At 41.6% G+C, this 20166-nt stretch overlaps 1 protein-coding gene across 6 annotated transcripts in view; it reads left to right on the top strand.

Moving 5' to 3' along the window:
* Window positions 1–6: 6 nt before the first annotated feature.
* Window positions 7–20166, top strand: part of Ttbk2 (tau tubulin kinase 2) — a 111780-nt gene continuing 91620 nt past the window's right edge. For 2 of the 6 annotated variants that reach the window (XM_006234837.5, XM_039104952.2), the window contains exon 1: window positions 7–159. In XM_006234837.5, the coding sequence (XP_006234899.2) occupies window positions 94–159 (66 nt within the window). In that variant the 5' untranslated portion in view covers window positions 7–93. Of the gene's footprint in view, window positions 160–220; window positions 572–595; window positions 1187–20166 lie in introns of those variants that run through there. The other 4 variants (NM_001415701.1, XM_039104949.2, XM_006234835.4 and 1 more) reach the window with 4 other exon arrangements.

Here is a 20166-nt window from a genome sequence, read left to right as displayed (position 1 = left end):
CGCCCTCTCAGGCAAACCTGAAGATAGCGGCAATTCTCCGGTGGGGGGCGGAGACGCTCTCGGCCCATTTCTCCGCCCCCTTCCTGATAGGCAATGGGACTAGCCAACCGACGCCACGGGCTGGGAACGTGCTCTCCAATCAGCACCCGCGGCGGAGAGGTGGGCGGTGCGCGCTGCCAGGGCAGGTGGGCTAGGCTGTACGGCTTGCGGGGGGGAGAGTAACGTCGGGCCGGGTCAGCGGGCGCTGCAGTAGTCGCCGCAGCGGCGATGGGAGCGGTGGGGACGAGGCGGCGGCGGCGGCAGGAGGAGGAGGAGGAGCAGGGGCTGGTACCAGAGCAGCGGCCCGGGGCAATCCGCAGCAATACCCGCAGCCGCCGCCGCCGCCTTTAGACGCGGACGGCATCCGAGGGGACCGCCGGCCGTCTAAGCCGCGCTCGGGTCCCGCCGCAGTGGGCGGCGGGGGATGGGCAGGCGGTGGCGGGCCCGCCTGCTCAGCGGTGACTCCTGCGGGTGCGGACCCTGAGCTGGACCCCAGCCCTCCGCCAGAGATCCTGCGTCCGCCGCGGCCCAGGTAGGACACACCCCCGAGCCCCAGGGCGTCTCCAAGAAGCCTCCCTGAGCCTGCCTCATCCCTCTCTCTGCTCTGCCCAGCCTTGGAGGGGAGTCTGCCCGAGACCCCTGGGTTTCTTCTGCCCACGCCCTGAGCCGACGCCAGACCCAAATTGATCCTCATCCTAGAGATTGTTCTGGTTCTGCCCCATTTCCCTGGAGGCTTTGGGTGCTTTCCCTGAACTTGGAGGGTCATGAAGCTGCTTCGTCTGTTTTCTGTGGGTGACCCATATATCACTTGTACTCATGACTCTTCTGACTACCAGGACCGAACAGAGAGGAGTCTTAAAATTATGAGCGTTTCATTCTATCTTGCTTTTCCCACTATAATGGAAGAGTGACGGGACTACCGAATCTCATCTCTGTGTGGTAACAAGGCCAGGACTTTATATAGTATGACCGGAGGGATTTGCTTTGACAAAGATGATGCTGTTGATACGCGGGGATGCCGAAAGAGGGACAAAAGAGCCCACATATACGCACTGTCGAGTCAGAGAAGTAAATAATCATGGGGATGCTAAGATACCCGATCCTTCAATGAAGTTCATTTTGTTTCAGTTGTGGCGCTGCCTTAGAGGTAAAAATGACATTGAGTTGTACTTTGCTTTGGATTAAAGTTGATAGGCTTCTCTCTCCTGAATCTTTGGAAGCTGTCCTTTAACATTTAAAGAAGACAATTTTATTTTAACCTGTATATGATGGGAAGATGGTATTTAGTAGAATTGAATGTGCGTGAGAGAGTGAATTATGAATGGACTCAAACTCTCAAATATAAGGAGGATTCAGGCTGTGTTTTGTTAGTGTTTGGTTTTGAGTCATTAATAGTTGCAGTGACATTAGACATGGACTTGCCAGGATAGACTGCAAAGATGCATCTGTTTTCTTTTAGCTAAGTGGACTAGAATAACATTCATTTGAAGGATTAAAAAAATGAGGATTTTCAAAGTATTGGGTGGCTTGAATACTTTTTACTTTTTGTCATGCGACTTTAAAGAAGCTGCAGATATATAGCAGTATGCCATCTTGGAGAATCTATCCTGATGAAGATTATGGTCTAATAAAAATTAAAACATAGTGAAAGAAATCTTTAATGCAGAAGCTTATATTTCCTGTTTGATGAATTTTTATAAAGACACCAGAAGGGATGCTTGAAGCATGATTACAAAGGGAGGTTTCTCTAATAGTTTAACTTTATAATGGAATGTTAGAAACTGATTTTCCTCTTTCAGTTTTGGACACATAAAAGACATTAAGGCTCATAACATAACCATTTATTTTATTTATAATTTCAAACTGAAGCAATTTAATTATGAGTAGGAAGCTGACTTAGAGATTGTGTCTTATCATTTTGTATATGGTTCATGTATCATGGCATGTTGTATAGACTTCAGGGGTTTTGTTTGTTTGTTTGTTTGTTTTTTTGTTTAGGTACTGTGTTTTTAATACCCCAGGAAAGCTGAGCAAATTGAACTTAATTATATAGGACTTCATATATCCTTACATGCCATGTAAGAAATGAAATTTGTATAATTTAGAAAATTCTAGGGAGCAATTTATACATAAAGATGCATTAAAAATGTGACAGTCATGGGTTGTTTAAAAGTTTTTAGATTTATTATTTTGTGTGTACCAGTGTTTTACCTGAATGTGTGTGCAGTGATAAGGTATTGGTTTTTCAAAGCATGTGTCACACAGCTTAGTTAGTTCTGATTATGGAATTTAAGTTTCATTTTATTGACAAGCAGGGAGTATTTTGAATGCTATACAACTTTTACAAGTAATACCTATGAATGCTATTGCTTTGCTGTTTAGAGGCAGAATTACTATGTAGCCCAGGCAGGTCTCGAAGCCCCAGTTATCCTTCTGAGTCGGCCTCCCAAGTGCTGGAATTACAGGTGTTAACTACCGTTCTGATGCTGTCCTGGGGTTCAAACCCAAGGCTTCATGCATTCTAGGCATCTACCAATGGAGCTGTACCCCTCACTTTTCATTGTATTTTGAGAAAGAATCTTAGATTGCTCAGGCTGGCCTGTGTTTGTCACCCAAGTAACTAGGGTTGAAAGCATGCACCACCACACCCTGCTCATTAATCTTTTTTTAATGTGTATGTTTGTTTTGCCTGCATATATGTAATTGCATTGTGTGAATGCTGTCTAGTGCCCAAGGAGGCCAGAAAAGGTGCTAGATCCCCTGGAACTTGAGTTAGCGATGATTGTAAGCTGCCATGTGAATGCTGGGAATTGAGTATGGGCCCTTCGCAAGAGTAGACACTGCTCTTAGCTACTCACCCATCTCTAGCCCTCATTTATCTTTTTACCTTCTTTCTTTCTTTCTCTCTTTCTTTCTTTCTTTCTTTCTTCCTTCCTTCCTTCCTTCCTTCCTTAATTTCCTTTCTTTCCTTTCTTTCCTTTCTTTCCTCCTCCTCTTCTTCCTCCTCTTCCTCCTCCTCTTCTACCTCTTCCTCCTCTTCCTCCACCTCCTTTTTAATTTGTTCTATTTCAAAATAATTGCCTTAAAGTGTAAGGTTGTTTTGTTTTCCTTATCTAAGTCATGCGATCATCTCAATATTGTATTTTTGTTAATATTTGTCTGCAGCTTTCTGCATTGCATGTGTTGTATGCTATGGAGTATGTTTGTACAGTTTGTTTCTTTTTTGTCCACTAAGTATCTCAGCTTATACAGTATCTAAAAATGGTTTTTATTAACATTTTTTAATACCTAGTAAGCCAGGGATAAGAGAAGAAAAGTAGGAAAAAGAAAAACCAAAGAGGAAAGTGTGAGCTATACTGATAATGACATTTGATTTAAAAGTACCTAGATGCTAAGTTACATGGTAAGCTGGATTAGGACTCCCTTTCTGTTGGACTTTGATAGCACTTAATAAATCCAACATATTCAGGGCTGATGAGCTGGAGAGATGGCTCAATGTTTAAGAGTACCTACTCTTCTTGCTGAGGACTGAATTCAGTTTTCAGCAGCTGCATGGTGGTTCACAACCATCAGCAGCCTCAGTTCTAAGGGATCCAGTGCTGCACTCTGACCTTCAGGGCACTAGACTCACATGTGCACAGACATACATGCAGACAAAACAATCACATATATAAATAAATTATTCAAAGCCATCTCTTTGAATCTTTGAACAGTGAGTTATTGTAACAAATGCTTATATTCAATTTTTAAATACTTGCTAAACATTTCCCATGTTATACTGCTGTGGGTTAAAGATTGAGCAGTAGACAAAGGAGAAATATCTTTTTACTTTTGAGCTTACAATATCTTTTGAGCAAACCTGTAGAAACAGATAATTATACACGTTTTTGTGTATTTTGAAGAGAAAGTGTAGCCATGAGCTTGTAACAAGTGTTTGGAGGTAAAGCTCAAGAGAAGTTTCTGTTTTATTAACCCTAACTCATTCTGTGTTTGCGTTATCTTCAGAGGTCAATGGAAAAAGTTTCACTCTTAACTAAATAATTAAAAATAAATGTACTTGGGCTGGAGAGATGGCTCAGTGGTTAAGAGCATTGACTGTTCTTCCAGAGGTTCTGAGTTCAAATCCCAGCAACCACATGGTGGCTCACAACCATCTGTAATGGGATCTGATGCCCTCTTCTGGTGTGTCTGAAGACAGCTACAGTGTGCTTATATATAATAAATAAATCTTTAAGAAAATAAATAAATAAAAATAAATGTACTTAGATTAATTTAAAAGGTAATAAAAATAAGGTGTATATAACTCTTGTGTAGAAAAACAAAGAAGGAAACAATTTGTTTCACAGTTGAAGTTTTTACCCACTGTGGCAGGGAGGGCATGGTGGAAAAGATCAGCTTACTTCATGGCATTGAGGAGGCACAGAAAATGCCTACATTAGTGTGTCATGCCCTCACAGATATACCCAGAGATGTACTTTACTAATCTCCTGAGCATTTCTCAGTTCAATCAAATTAGCATTCAGGATTAACTCTTATAAGTCCACCTCTTGTTAACTTACACCCATATGTATTTTTTTTTTTTTTTGGTTCTTTTTTTCGGAGCTGGGGACCGAACCCAGGGCCTTGCGCTTCCTAGGTAAGCGCTCTACCACTGAGCTAAATCCCCAGCCCCCATATGTATTTTTTTTTTTGTTGAATTTTTTTTATTTACATTTCAAATGTTATCCCCTTTCCTGGTTTCTCATCGATAAGCCCCCTATCCTATACCCCCTCCCCCTGCTTCTGTGAGGGTGTTCTCCCCCACACCCCTTCTTGCCTCCCAGCCCTGACATTCCCCTACACTGGGGCATTGATCCTTGGTGGGACCAAGGGCTTTTCCTCCCATTGACACTCAACAAGGCCTTCCTCTGCTACATATGCAGCTGGAGCCATGTGTACTCTGGTTTGTTCATATATAGTCTTTGGGTGATGGTTTAGTCCTTAGGAGCTCTGGTTGGTTGGTATTGTTCTTCCTATGGGGTTGCAAACCCCTTCAGCTCCTTCAATCCTTTCTCTAACTCCTCCAATGGGGACTCCATTCTCAGTTCAATAGTTGGGTGCAAGCATCTGCCTCTGTATTTGTCATGCTCTGACAGAGCCTGTCAGGAGACAGCTATATCAGACTCCCGTTAGCATGCACTTCTTGGCATTAGCAATATTGCCTGGGTATGGTGGCTGTATATGGGCTGGATCCCAGGTGGAGCAGTCTCTGGATGGCCTTTCCTTCAATCTCTGCTCTGAACTTTGTCTCTGTATTTCCTCTTGTGAATATTTTTGTTCCCTCTTCTAAGAATGACTGAAGCATCCACACTTTGGTTGTCCTTCTTCTTGAGCTTTATGTGGTCTGTGGATTGTATCTTGGGTAATCCAAGCTTTTGGGCTAATATCCACTTATCAGTGAGTGCATAACGTGTAGGGTTTTTTGTGGTTGGGTTACTTCACTTATGATGATATTTTCTAGTTCCATCCATTTGCCGATGAATTTCATGAAGTCATTGTTTTTGATAACTGAGTAGTACTCCATTGTGTACCACATTTTCTGTATCCATTCCTCTGTTGAAGGGCATGTGGGTTCTTTCCAGCTTCTGGATATTATAAATAAGGCTGCTATGAACATAGTAGAGCACGTGTCTTTGTTATATGTTGGGACATCTTTTGGGTATATGCCCAGGAGTGGTATAGCAGAGTCCTCTCTTTAAACCATAACTTTTGGACTGGGAAGATATCTCAGTGGATAAAAGTGCTTGTCACACAAGTGTAAGAACCTGAATTCAAATCCCCAGAACCCATATGAAGCCAGATGTGGAAGCACACATCTGTATTCATGCTGAGATGGTAGATGGAGATGAAAATCCTCGGAAGCTCTCATCTGGTATGATTGGGGGAGAGCAGCAAAAGTCAGCCTGTTTCAAACCTTCACATGCACGCTGTGGCATGGGAGCCTACACACACATACATTCAACTCACTGGGGGCGGGGGGTAAACAGAGACAGAGACAGACAGAGACAGAGACAAACAGATACACAGAGATAGAGGGGGACATTAAAATAAAACATCTTGGGGCTGGAGAGATGGCTCAGCAGTTAAAAGCACTGACTGCTCTTCCAGAGGCCCTGAGTTCAATTCCCAGCAACCACATGGTGACTCACAACCATCTGTAATGGGATCTGATGCCCTCTTCTGGTGTGTCTGAAGACAGCTACAGTGTACTCATATGAATAATATGAGTACATAATAAATAATAAATAAATCTTTAAAATAAAAACATCCTGCCATTCCATCCCTGACCTTGGGAAGGCTCATGTCCATCATATCAGTGACTGTACAACTGTACGGCCTACCTCTACAGTCTCCACAGTTCTGACATTGATCAGAAGTCCAAGTTCAGAGGATCTGAGAGTAGAGCAAACTAAGCTGTGAGTCCTTATAAAATCAAAAGGAAAATTACATACTTAAGTTAATGGCACAGGGTGAACACTTTCCTTCCCAAAGGAAGAAGTAGAAAATAGCAAGGTAGGGCAGGACCAAGCAAGACAAACCCAGCAGGGGAAGCAAATCCCATAGCTCCATGGTGGATATAGTAATGTAACGTGTTCTCTGGACCAGCACTTTGCCTGAGGCCTTGCTGTTTATGTAGCTCACATTTTTTTTTTTTTTTGGTTGACTTTACTTGGTAGCAGCCTATGTCTTTTTGATTTACACATTCCAAGTTCCTGATCCATTCAACTTTCCAGGAGGTCTCCGTTTTCACTCTGGCTTCGTTTTTGTGGCTGTACACACTGCTCTAGTGCCTTTACACAGGGCTGTCTGCAGAGACGCCAGCCTTGCTTTAAATTGGACTGGAAGCTGCTACCACTCTACGGCCCTTTTATTCTGTGTGCATCATACGGACACTACCAAGTCTGTTACCAGTTGGAATGATAGCTATATCTGCATGGATCATGGCTGCAATGGTCTCTAGCAAGTGTCCTGTGCTAGACATTTTATTACCGTGGCAGAATAATGGACAAAAACAACTTAAGGGAGGAATGACTGACTTATTTTGCCCCATGGTTATTCTGGCAGAGAAGGTTTGACAGAGCTGAGCTCACATCCTGGTGGCCAAGAAACAGAGAGGTAATGCTGCAAGGACTTGCTTCTGCTTCCCTGTTAATCTCGCCCAGGTTCTCACCTATTTATGGGCTAATAGCTCCCACATTCATGGCAGACCTTCACGCCTCCTGAAACACTGTCACAGTCACACTCAGAGTTGTGTTCTGTTAACTTCTTAGGTGCTTCTTAATCTAATCAAATTGACAAAATTAACCAGCACACCTTGAAACAGCTTTAGAAAAAACTCTTTCCAATCACTCTAGAGCTTGTACTCCCTCTTCCTCCAGTGTTTCATCTCCACTGTCATATCATGTGTGTTCTATGACCTTCTGTAGGCCCTTTTCCTTAATCTCACTTTCTCTCCTCTAATGGGCTCCATTTTGCAGAGCAATTTGTAAATTTAAAGAACATTTTGTTATTTTGTATGTAGTGTGCTCAGGCAACAGTGAGTATGAAGGTCAGAAGACAATTTTGGGCATCCAATTCTGTCCTTTTACCTTTATGTGAGCCCCAGAGATTGGCCTCAGGGTGCCAGGCTCATTCAGTGAGAGAGAGAGAGAGAGAGAGAGAGAGAGAAGAGAGAAAGAGAGAAAGAGAGAGAGAAAGAAAGAGGATTACACCTAATAAGACATACACAGATGTCCTCTGGCTTCTTGTGCACCTGAACACATACAGGAAATAGTCTTCAACTTTTATAGCATGATTAAGTAGGAAGCACCAGATTTTGTACTTTAGTAATAAGTGGTATGTGGTATAGTTAGTTTTTACCAAATTTGGAAAATTTTCAGACATTTCTTATACTTCTCCCCACAATGTAATTTCTTTGGGCCCAATAAAAATAAAATAAATGATTTTAAAAATGGGAAGAAACTTTTCAAGATGGTATGGTTACAATAAATGAAAATAGAATAAAATAGAATTACAGAAATTAAAGGATGAGATTCATTGTTCTCCCTAGATTGTGGTTCTATGGATGTTAGCCCTTCAGTCTGATCCTACAGCACCCTGATGCTTTGTGTATTTGATTTCTTTTAACTCCTTGTGGTTTTCATTTGCCACTTTTCTCCCCCCCCACACACACACATTTATTCCCTGTGGGATAATTCCCTTTTCTGTATCAAGCTCATTAACCTTCAGGCGAGATTCCTGTACGCAGGTGTTTCTAATTCCTGGCAAGTTAACATTAAAGTCAACTACAGTAAACCAACTCTTAGATTTGTTGATTCTTGATATTGTTTTCTTTTTTCTGTCTCATTAATTGGCTCTAATTTTATTATTTCTTGCCATCTTGATCTTAAATTGTTTATTTGTACTCTGATTTTTTTTTCCCATTTGTATGTCTGTATGAGGTTGTCAGATCCCCTGGAACATGAGTTACAGACAATTATGAGCTGCCATGTGGGTGCTGGGACTTGAATTCAGGTCCTGTGGAAGAACAGCCAGTGCTCTTAACTCCTGAACTATCTCCCCAGCCTCTCTGTCTAAGCCTCTCTGTCTAGTTTTTTAATGTATGAGCTTAGAGCTATAAAGTTCCTTCTTGGTGCAGGAGAGATGGCTCAGTCACTGCTCTTCCAGACGTCCTGAGTTCAATTCCTAGCAACCACATGGTGGCTCACAACCATCTGTGATGGGATCCAGTGCCTTCTTCTGGTGTGTCTGAAGAGAGCTACAGTGTAGTCACATACATAAATAAATAGATCTTTTTAAAAAGTTCCTTCTTTTATTGTGTTCCTGAGAGGTTGGGGTTGTTGTTGTTGTTGTCTTGTTTTCATTTTTAATTCCAAAAATTTGGTTTCTTACTTATTCATCATTCAATAATACATTGTTTAATCTGCATTTCTATAATTAGTAGGGACCTGTTAACTGATGATTTTAAGCTTTCTTGCATTATGGTCAGATAGGATACATGAAATCATTTTCATTTTCTGGGTGAAGATTTGCTTGTGTCCCACTGTGTGATCTGTTTTAGAGATACTTCATGGGCTGCTGAATAGAATCATTTTGGACTTGAGGTAGAATATTCTGTAAATATCTGTTAGATCTATTTGGCGTGTGATATGATGCAATTCTGATGCTTCTCTGCTTATTTTTTGTCTCCAGATGACCTGTCTTTGAAGAAAGTGAGGTATTACAATCATCTCTTACTGCTGGTTGGGAATTAACTTGTATCTTAAATCCAGTGTATGTTTTTAATGGAATTGGGTGAGGCAGAGTTTGGTTCACATATGTTTGGGATGTGATGTCTTCTTGGTTTATTGTTTCCTTGATTAGTATCAAGTGTCCTTTATTTCTTCTGATTAGTTTTAATTTGAAGTTTATTTTATTGGGTCTCAGAATGAGGATACCTGCTTGCTTCCTGGTCCCACTTACTTGGAACGTATTTTCCCATCTTTTCTCTTTAAGATGATATGTATCTCTCAAGGTAGTATAAGTTTCTTGTAAACTACAGAAAGATGGATTTTGTTCACAAATATTTAATTATGAAATATTAAATATTCATGTGCTGATCGCTGCTGGTTTGTTGTTGTTTTTTCTGGCCTTCTGTGTTTTGTGGTCCTACTCCTGTTTTTCTGTTTTACTAACTATAGTTTCATTGGTTTTCTTTCTTCAGTTTTGGCTGTGTTTACGTCTCTCTTCAGCCTGAAGTACTGCTTCTAGTATTCTTTGTAGGGCTGGTTTGGTGGGCATGAATTCTTGTGTCCTTTCGATACCATGAAAGTTTTTCTTTATCTGCAACAATAGCAAATGGTTTGGCTGTGTTCAGTGAGTTTAGGCTGGCGTTCATTGTTTTATAGAACTTCAAGCACATTGCTCCAAGATCTTCTGGCTTTTAAAGTTTCCAACCAGCTGTTGTTCTAGCGGGTTTTCCTTTGTGTATAACTTGTGGCTTTCTTTTGCAGATTTCAATACCTTCTCTTTGTTCTGCATATTTAGTGTTTTAATTATAATATGCTGTAGGGAGCTCATTTTCTGGTCCTGTGTGGTGTTCTGTATGCTCCTTATATCTGTCTGGGGATGTCTTCACTTAATTTGGAGAAGTTTTCTTCTGTGATCCTGTTGATCATCTGGTCCATGCCATTTACCTAGGATTATTCTCTTTTTATGCCTATAATTTGAAGTTTTGCTCGTTTCATGTTGTCCCAAAGTTTCTTATATTTCTTTCTTTCTTTTTTCATATTCTATGCATGAGTGGTTCAGTCTTTCTTCTTAACTAACTCTATGATTTTTTTCTTTTAATTTTGTCTTCTAGGGCTCATCTAGGTGATTCTCGTTGGAGAACATTTCTGAAGGATTAGTAGGTTTGGAGGGAGACATACTGTCTTGGCCTTTCATAGTGTGTGTTTCAGTGCCTTTCTGATATGCTTATTATACCAGATATAGGTTTTTTTATCCTTATATTTAATGTTTTTACTTTATGTGTCTTTTATACCTATGCTTTTTCTATTTTGTAAAATATTGAATGTATCTATAATAGCTGTTTTAAAATCCTTACCCACAAATTTTATGAATACTTGTTCATTTTGGTTGGTACTTTTCTTTGTTTATATCCCTGGCAGTTTTTAAGTAGGTACCAGACATTGTGATTTTAAGTTGTTATGTTCTGTTTTCTTTTTCAAAATTTTCTTTAAATAGCTTTGTATTGGGGGGGGTAGAGTTAAGTTATTTGAAAGTAGTTTCACGTTTCCATGCTATATATTCATAACCCTGTGTGTGAGTGGGGATATTCTCCTGCCCATTTCCAGTGGGTTTTAGCCTTATACCTCATAACATGCACTGGTCAGTATTCAGCCAAAGCCTCGTGGAGGTTGTATCCTCTGTAGAGTGACTCTTGTGCTCTCCGCCCCTGAGCCTCACCATGAAGCTGTCTCTGGGCATAACCTAGGCAGTGGTGGAGCTCCCTTCACATCTCTGCCTTCTCTCAGGGAACTCTGTGCTGTGCTGCCTGATTCTGATTTCTGAAACCCGCTGTTTTATATATCTTGTCTGCCCCTCTGGTTAATACAGTAAATTTGCTTCCTTTTACTTTGTTGTGTCTTTGTTGTGGCCAGGATTTGAAGTAGTAAGGTGTATGTATGTATTTATATCTTAAACAAAGAAGAGTCATAAACAGCCATTTATATTCTCACTAGAAATATATGTCATGTCTATGCCCAAATACAGCCTCAAATATATTCCCTCTTATTTAACTGCATCATAAACTTTTCCTAATGAATCATTTTAACATTGTATTCATTGACATTAAAATCATAGGTAAAAATAATTTTCTTATATTTTTCTGTTAAAGAGCAAAGTCTTATATAAATTATTTATGACACTTACGAAACATGCTATATATTTAGTGACTTATTTAGTTTACAACCAATGTATATAAGTTTATCACTTGAGCCTGTCTAAATAATGTCTCCTAACAGAATTTTTGCTCTGGAGTCATTCCCAGATGGATGCCCCCTAACCTGCTCAAAACAGTGAAGTCCGTGTAATGTAATTAGCCCATTTTCTTTTGATGGGGGGAAGGGACTTTTTATGATAGGATCTTACTTTATATAACTCAGACTTGCTTTTGAATTCCTGGTAATTCTCCTGCCTTAGACACTTGAGTGCTGAGTTACAGACATAAATCATCATGCTCAATTTTATTTTTTATTTTAATTAGTCTTTGAAATGACACATTTGTTAAAATGGCATTTTCATATATATTTAATCTTGGTTGATCTGCCCCATAAATATACTTGCTTACTCACTGTCACCCTACCTTTCCTGTCTCCATTCTATTTTCCAACGCTCAGGGATTCTTCCTTCTACCTTCCTATCACATGTTCCCAGCCACTGCTTAAAGCTTCTGTTTTCTGTCTTTCATGGACTCTCTTCTGTTTTTCAGGCCTCTACATACTCAGTCCTACATAAGCACACATATAAACATTTAAGGCCAGCGTCCACATATGAGAGAGAACATGTGGTATTTGTCTTTCCGACAGATTACCTCAATATTTTCCAGATCCATCTATTTCCCTACAAATTTAATAATTTATTTTTCTTTATGGAAGAATTCTTCCATTGTCTATGTATACACACACACACACACACACACACACACACACACACAATATCATGTTTTTATTACTCATCTATTGATGTGTATCTAGGCTGATTCCATTTCCTTGCTATTGTAAATAGAGAAGCAATATGCATGGATATGCAAGTAGAGTATATACCCTGAAGTGGTTTAGCTTGGTCATTTGGGAGTTCTATTTTTAGATTTTTGCAAAACCTCCACACTGATTTCCATAGTGGCTGGATCAGTTTACATTTACACCCTATCAGGAGTGAGTAAGGGGTGCTCTTTCCTCACAAACTCTCCAGCATTTATTGTCATTTGTTTCTGACTGGAGTGTGATAGTGACTTAAGAGGAGCTTAACTTGACTTTCCTGATGGCTAAGCATGTTAAACACTTTAAAATATATACATTAGCCATTTGTATATATTCTTGTGAAGATTATCTCACTCATTGTCAGGTGATTGTTTTGTTTTTGTTTTTTGAATCAGGCTATCCTAGAGCTCCCTATGTAGACGAAGATGGCCTTGAACTCATGGAGTTCTGCCTGTTTTTGATTCCAGAGTGTTGGGATTAAAGGCATATACCAACCAATACATTTGGCTATTGTCAGCTTTTAGAAAGCTTTTGTGTGTGTTGTGTGTGAATACCTGTGCATTGTCTTTGAGTACCTGCTGAAGAATATTGAATCAATTGGTGGAGCTGGAATTATGGGTAGCTATGAGCTGTTTGGATTCAAACTGATTTTCTGGAAGAGCAGGTTGGTTGGTTGGTTTTAATCTTTGCAGTTTTTTACATAGTGTAGATAGCAATCTCTTGTCTGAAGTAGAACTGGCAAAGATTTCCTCCTATTCCATAGGCTGTTCATTCTGTTGGTTTCATTTGTGGTGTAGATTTCATGCAGTCCTTTTTGTCAATTCTTATGGCTATTTGTTGTGCCATTGGGCTTCTGTTGAGAAAATTCTTGCTCATACCTACCTATATCCTGAATTCCCTGAGGAGGGTCAACATTTCAGGCTTTAGATTAAGGTCTGATCTCCTTTGAATTAATTTTTTGTGTGGGGTATGTGTGCATATGCTGTGTGTGTGTATGTGTGTGTGTGTGTGTGTGTGTGTGTGTGTGTGTGTGAGAGAGAGAGAGAGAGAGAGAGAGAGAGAGAGAGAGAGAGAAGAGAAGAGAATAGATACTGGTTTCATTCCATTCTTCTGCAGGTGGTTATCCAGTTTTGCCAGCACATTTATTGAACAAGCGTTTTCCCAGTGGTTATTTTTATAAAGGTAAAGCTTCTCCATGGCTGTGTTGGTGTGTCTCTGGGACCTCTGCTCCATTGTCCTCATCTGCTCCAGTGCTCAGTTTCTCTGTGGTTATGGCTCTGCAGTATAGTTTGAGGTCAAGAAGTATATATTCTTTTTTTTTTTTTTTTCAGAGCTGGGGACTGAACTCAGGGCCTTGAACTTGCTAGGCAAGCGCTCTACCACTGAGCTAAATCCCCAACCCCAAGAAGTATATATTCTTTTATTTAGAATTGCTTTGGCTGGGATTAAGATATGAACCACCATACCCACCTGCAAAAGAAATTTTAACACCTTTTGCATTATCAGATATGGAGCCTAGGCTAGGCAAGCACTGACCTACATCCCAACCTGTTAGCCTAGTTTTTACCTAATTCAGTTTAGCTTTCAGACCTGTGTATTCTTTCCTCTAATAAGAACTTTTTATTTGACAGATGTAATTTTTTCCCATGCACATCTTATGCTTGTTTGCTCTTCTGTGTATTTCCTTACCGCTGTCTCAGGTGTCTATTGCTGTGTTACAGCATCAAGACCAAGAGCAACTTGGGGAGAAGATTTCCACAGCACCGTCCATCACTGAAGGCCATCAGCACAGGAACTCTAGGCAGGAACTGAAGCAGAAGCCATGCAGGGCTTACTCGCTTGGTCTCCATGGCTTGCTTGCTCTCTCTCTCTCTCTCGCTCTTCCTTCCTTCCTTTTTTTTTCTTTTTTAAAGATTTATTTATTATATATAAGTACACTGTCGCTGTCTTCAGACACACCAGAAAAGGGCATCAGATCTCATTACAGATGGTTGTGAGCCACCGTGTGGTTGCTGGGAATTGAACTCAGGACCTCTGGAAGAGCAATCAGTGCTCTTAACTACTGAGCCATCTCTCCAGCCCCCTTGTTTTTCTTTGTTTGTTTGTTTGGTTTTTTTTTGGGGACAGGGTTTCTCTGTGCAACCTTGGCTGTCCTCTGTAGATTAGCCTGGCCTCCAATTCAGAGATCTTCCTGCCACTGCCTCCTGAGTGCTGGGATTAAGACATGCACTACCACACTTGGCTGCTACATGCAGTTTTTTTTCAATGTCAGCTGCTAAATTAGGTTGACTATGTACAAGACATACATGTCAATCATCATTCAGTAGCATGCTTTTCTTTTTTTTTAAACCGTGTCTTCATTTCAGCTTAAAAGCAGTTCAGACAGGCCCAGCTGTGGGCCTAGGGTAAATGTGGCTTTTATTTCCTCTCAGGGAAAGAAGTAAAGGTTGGCTTTCCCAGGTACCCCAACCCAAGGAAAGGTGGGTGTGCTCCAGAGGTTGGGGCTAGAATTGCCAGATCATTCTGATAGACTCCTCTGTGTCCACTCGCTGGCGCTTCGTGCAGGGAGGGTGGGGTGAGTCATTCCCCTTGAGTAGCAGCTCAGTATCAACAGAGGCATAAAGAGGTATGTGCTGGTGCTCACAAAATGGAAGGCAGAGCAGGTACCCTGAGTGAGGAGCAGGACTGAGTGGCTGATCCACACCCAGTGTCTCTGCTGGGTACAAGGCCTGACTGCTGTGGCTCTCCTCCCAAGGGCCCAGAAGCATCACTGCATCCCATGACTGGTCCCTTAAATGTCCATCTCAAACTGTGACTCTTCACCCCCTGCCTGCTTATCTTCCGGGCTGCTATGCCGGTGGCTCTGGCTGGCTTGCATGGGAGGCTCATGACTGGTAGGGCTAGTGACCCCGGAATGGTTGGCAGGTCCTTTGGGGGTGTTTTGGCTACAGGCAAGTTCCATCACTCCATCAGGAATTTCTGGTCATAGGTGATCCTGGTTCCATTTTAGAGGACTAGCCCATGATCATCTTGGTGGAAAATAGCCAGGCGTGATGGTGGAGCAGTGGCTAAAAGCTTTATAACCTGATCTCCAGGAAGCCGGCAGAGAAAGAGGCACTGAGCCTATCATCATGGATTCTGAACCTCAGAACCCAGCCCCAGGAACCCACTTCCTCCAACAAGGCCATACCTCCTAATCCTAATTTTTCTCAAACAATTCCACTCCCTGGCGACTCAGCATTCAAATATACGAGCCTACAGGGGCCATTCTCATCCACAAACAGTAAGACCCATTCTAAATGTGGGCCACACCTTCCATTGGCCCACAGGCATGGAAAAAGAAAACTGTTTTTGGCCTGCTTACAGTCAATGACACTGGCAAGTTAGTCTGTTCTGTTCCTGAAGGATTCTGGTAGTGGTATGAATGAAAATAGCTCCCATAGGCTCACAGAGAGTGGCACTATTAGGAAGTATGGCCTTGTTGGATTAGGTGTCCATTCTTTTCTTTGTTAACTTTTTATTGATTCTTTCTGAGTTTCACCTCATGCCCCCTAGTCCTGCTCATCTCCCCATCCCCTCATATCTGACCTTTGCCCTTACAACATAACATCCCCTCAAAATAAAACACACATACACAAACAAATAAAAAAGCCAAAGCACAGAAAACATCTCATTGTGGAAGCTATAGTATGTCTCTGTATATCCCTCTGAATATCCCTCTGTCTATACGACTTCACTCACAAATGTTCATTGCATTGAGTCTCTGGTCTGGTTTGAGATCTCTGGCTTCTGTGACACCATCAATGTACTGGGCCTCCTCCCAGTTATCCTGTTGTTGTCCTGCGTCATGGAGAGTCTGCAGCTTTGGTTCAGATGGACTGGTTCTTTCACATGTCCCAAATGTGTGCAGATGATATGGATTTGGGGTGGGCCAATTCAGAGCTGTGGCTCTGCGTGTGGCTGGTAGTGAGCTGGTCAGCCTACTGGCTCTCTTATCTGAGCTACTAGGGCAAGCTCTCCAGCACTGTATCACCAGTAGGAGGCAGGGACTGCTCTCCAGCTCTCACACCCTGTGGGCCAGCTCACCTGTACCCACACCTCCAGAGCCAGCTCCACTGTGCTGCCCAGTCAAGGTACAGGGCCCACTCTCCAAGTCCTGCAGTCTGGTAGGGCCTGGGCCAGCTCTTCCACTACCACTCCACACCGTTAGGGCTGGCTTACCCATGCATTTGCTATCAGGGCCAGCTCCACTGTTGCCTAGGGCAGGTCCAGGGCTAGCTCTCCAACTACCCTCACTGGTGGGGCGGGGGAGGGCATCACTGTTGTACCCAAGCCACCTTACAGCAGATGAATGGTGAGGCCAGCTCTCCTGTGCGCTTGCTTTTAGGGTTGCCTCACCTGCATGCTGTCCACAAGGACCAGCTCTCCCGTCTGCCCAGGCAAGGTACAGGGCAAGGTCAGCTCTACCAAGGCTGCTGCTGGTAAGAGGTCTCCAGAGTATGACAGCCAGTGAGAGGCAGAACCAGTTTGGTATAGCCCCTGGACATCTTCCTGGTCCCTGGCTGCTGCCCCTACCATGGATGTTCCCATGTTCTCTAGTGGTAATATGAGACACTGGACACTCACCCCTGCCACTGTAAAACCACAGACCTAGACATGGCCCTCAGCAGCAGCTCGGGCTGGGACCTAGACGTGGCCCCAGGTGACAGGGCTGGCCACTCACAACAGGCTGTTCCTCTCCATCCCTTAGGTCTTTAGCTCTATCTTCCTCTCTTCATAATGCTCAAACTGTCTACTCTTCTTTTTCTTTCCCATCTGTCTATTACATACTTACATATTGTGGTTGCTCCTGGTATAGGCTGGCCCCATGGTTGTCTGGCCCCTAGGTAACATTCTCTGTCTGCATTGTATGGTGTGGCAGCAAATAGGTGGCTGCAGTCTATGCAGTATGTAGGAGAACAGGTCTCTGGTTGACAAGTGTTGACTTTCTCATCCCAGGCTGCTCTGGGTGGAAGTAGGTAGGGCTCTGTTTGTCTATGGCCCACCCTTGCTGTGGGGTGGAGGGCAAGACTGGGTGTACCCCCTCCCTCCCCCCAGCAGGTCTATGTATGTCTTCCTCCTCCCTTGCCGTACTGCCTGGATTTTATTTTTCTTTTTTATGTGCCCTAGGCATAAACCATCTTTGGCCACCAAGCCAGGCATCAAGCTAGGATGAGCAAAGGCCTGCCATCTGCTCTGCCCTGACCTCTGTAGGAACACCACCACCACCACCACCAAGGTGTCTCTTTGCCCATTGCCAGAGGGGGCTACATGCATTTTTTAAATCCTAACAACTTGGTTTTAGAGTGCATGTACAGAGAATCATTAATTTTTTGTTTGTTTAGGATCCTTTTTGTTTTTTGGTTTTGTTCTTTTGTATTTGTTCTGTATGTAAGAACACTTTGTAAATTATAATTTAACTTTTCTTAATTGTTAATGAGGGCAATGCTGTGTATTTTATTTCATTTCACTCTGTGTTCATTGCAGATTATTGAGAGTGTTGGTTGTCACAAAACAAGTAAGTTTTTTGTTTTTGTTTTCAAGATAGGGTTTCTTTGTGTAGCTCTGGCTGTCTTGGAACTTACTCTGTAGTCTAGGCTTGCCTCAAACTCAGATCTGTTTGCTCTCTCTCCCAAGTGCTGGGATTAAAGAGGTGTGCCACTGAGCCTGGCCTGGCTAGAACTTTGTAGTTTTATTCAACTATATAGGAAGTGAAGGACATTTTACTTATTGAACATCTACTGAAAGACTGTTCTATGTTGGTATTCTCTATAATGGGATTAAAAACTGAGGGCTCAGGGAATGTAGCTCAGTGGTAGAGCACATGCCTACTATGTACAATATTCTGGATTTGGTCCCAAAGTACCCACCCCAGACCTTCAAAGAAGAGCTAATACCAACACTCCTCAAACTATTCCATACAATTGAAACAGAAGGAACTCTACCTAATTCCTTCTATGAAGCCACAGTTACACTGATACCTAAACCACACAAAGACCCAACAAAGAAAGAGAACTTCAGACCAATTTCTCTTATGAATATCAATGCAAAACTACTCAATAAACTGAATCCATGAACACATCAGAACCATCATTCACTGATCAAGTAGGCTTCATCCCAGGGATGCAGGGATGGTTCAATATATGAAAATTCAACAGTGTAATCCACTATATAAACAAACTCCAAGAATAAAAGATCACATGATAATCTCATCAGATGCTGAAAAGTATTTGACACCCCTTCATGTTATAAGTATTGGAGAAATCAGGAATTCAAGGCCTATACCTAAACATAATAAAAGCATAATACAGCAAACCAACAGCCAATATCAAATTAAATGGAAAGATATGTGAAGCAATCCCACTAAAATCAGGGACAAGACAAGGATGCTCACTCTCTATCTATTCAGCATAGTACTGGAAGTTCTAGCCAGAACAATAAGACAACAAAAGGAGATTAAGGGGATACAGATTGAGAAAGAAGTGGTCAAGGTATCATCATATGTGGATGATATGACAGTATACATAAACAACCTCAAAAATTCTACCAGAGAACTTCTACCGCTATATAAACAACTTTAGCCAAGTGGCTGGATATAAAATTAAATCAAATCAGTAGTCTTCTTTTATATAAATGATAAATTGGCTGAGAAAGAAAATAGGGAATCAACACCCTTCACAGTAGTCACAGATAATATAAAATATCTTGGTGTAACTCTAACCAAACCCTATTTCTTTAGGGGTTATGGGACTGTTTAGATGGTTTATCTGATCCTGATTTAACTTTGGTACCTGGCATCTATCTGTCTAGAAAATTGTCCATTTCATCCAGATTTTCCAGTTTTGTTGAGTATAGGCTTTTGTAGTAGGATCTGATGATTTTTTGAATTTCCTCAGTTTCTGTTGTTATGTCTCCCTTTTCATTTCTGATTTTATCAATTTGGATGCTGTCTCTGTGCCCTCTGGTTAGTCTGGCTAAGTGTTTATCTATCTTGTTGATTTTCTCAAAGAACCAGCTCCTGGTTTTGTTGATTCTTTGTATAGTTCTTTTGGTTTCTACTTGGTTGATTTCAGCCTTGAGTTTGATTATTTCCTGCCTTCTACTCCTCCTGGGTGTATTTGCTTCTTTTTGTTCTAGAACTTTCAGGTGTGCTGTCAAGCTGCTAATGTATGCTCTCTCCAGTTTTTTTTAGAGACACTCAGAGCTATGAGTTTTCCTCTTGGCACTGCTTTCATTGTGTTCCATAAGTTTGGGTATCTTGTGCCTTTATTTTCATTAAATTTTAAAAAGTCTTTAATTTCTTTAATTCTTCCTTGACCAAGTTATCATTTAGAGCCTTGTTCAGCTTCCATGTGTATGTGGGTTTTCTGTCGTTTTTGTTGTAATTGAAGATCAGCCTTAGTCCATGGTGATCTGATAGGATGCATGGGATTATTTCAATCTTCTTGTATCTGTTGAGGCCTGTTTTGTGACTGGTTATATGGTCAATTTTGGAGAAGGTACCATGAGGTGCTGAGAAAAAGGTGTATTCTTTTGTTTTAGGATGAAATGTTCTATAGATATCTGTTAAATCCATTTGGTTCACAACTTCTGTTAGTTTCATTGTGTGTCTGTTTAGTTTCTTGTTTCCATGATCTGTCCATTGCTGGGAGTGGGGTGTTGAAGTCTCCCACTATTATTGTGTGAGGTGCAATGTGTGCTTTGAGCTTTAGTAGTTTCTTTTAAGAATGTGGGTGCCCTTGCATTGGGAGCATAGATGTTTAGAATTGAGAGTTCTATGAGAAGGTTAACAAGTAGAAGTGCCCAG

Source organism: Rattus norvegicus, chromosome 3 (assembly GCF_036323735.1).
Source record: "Rattus norvegicus strain BN/NHsdMcwi chromosome 3, GRCr8, whole genome shotgun sequence".
In the NCBI taxonomy this organism is placed as follows: domain Eukaryota; kingdom Metazoa; phylum Chordata; class Mammalia; order Rodentia; family Muridae; genus Rattus; species Rattus norvegicus.
The sequence above is the reverse complement of the archived record's forward strand: the minus strand, read 5'-3'. Positions and strand labels throughout refer to the sequence as shown.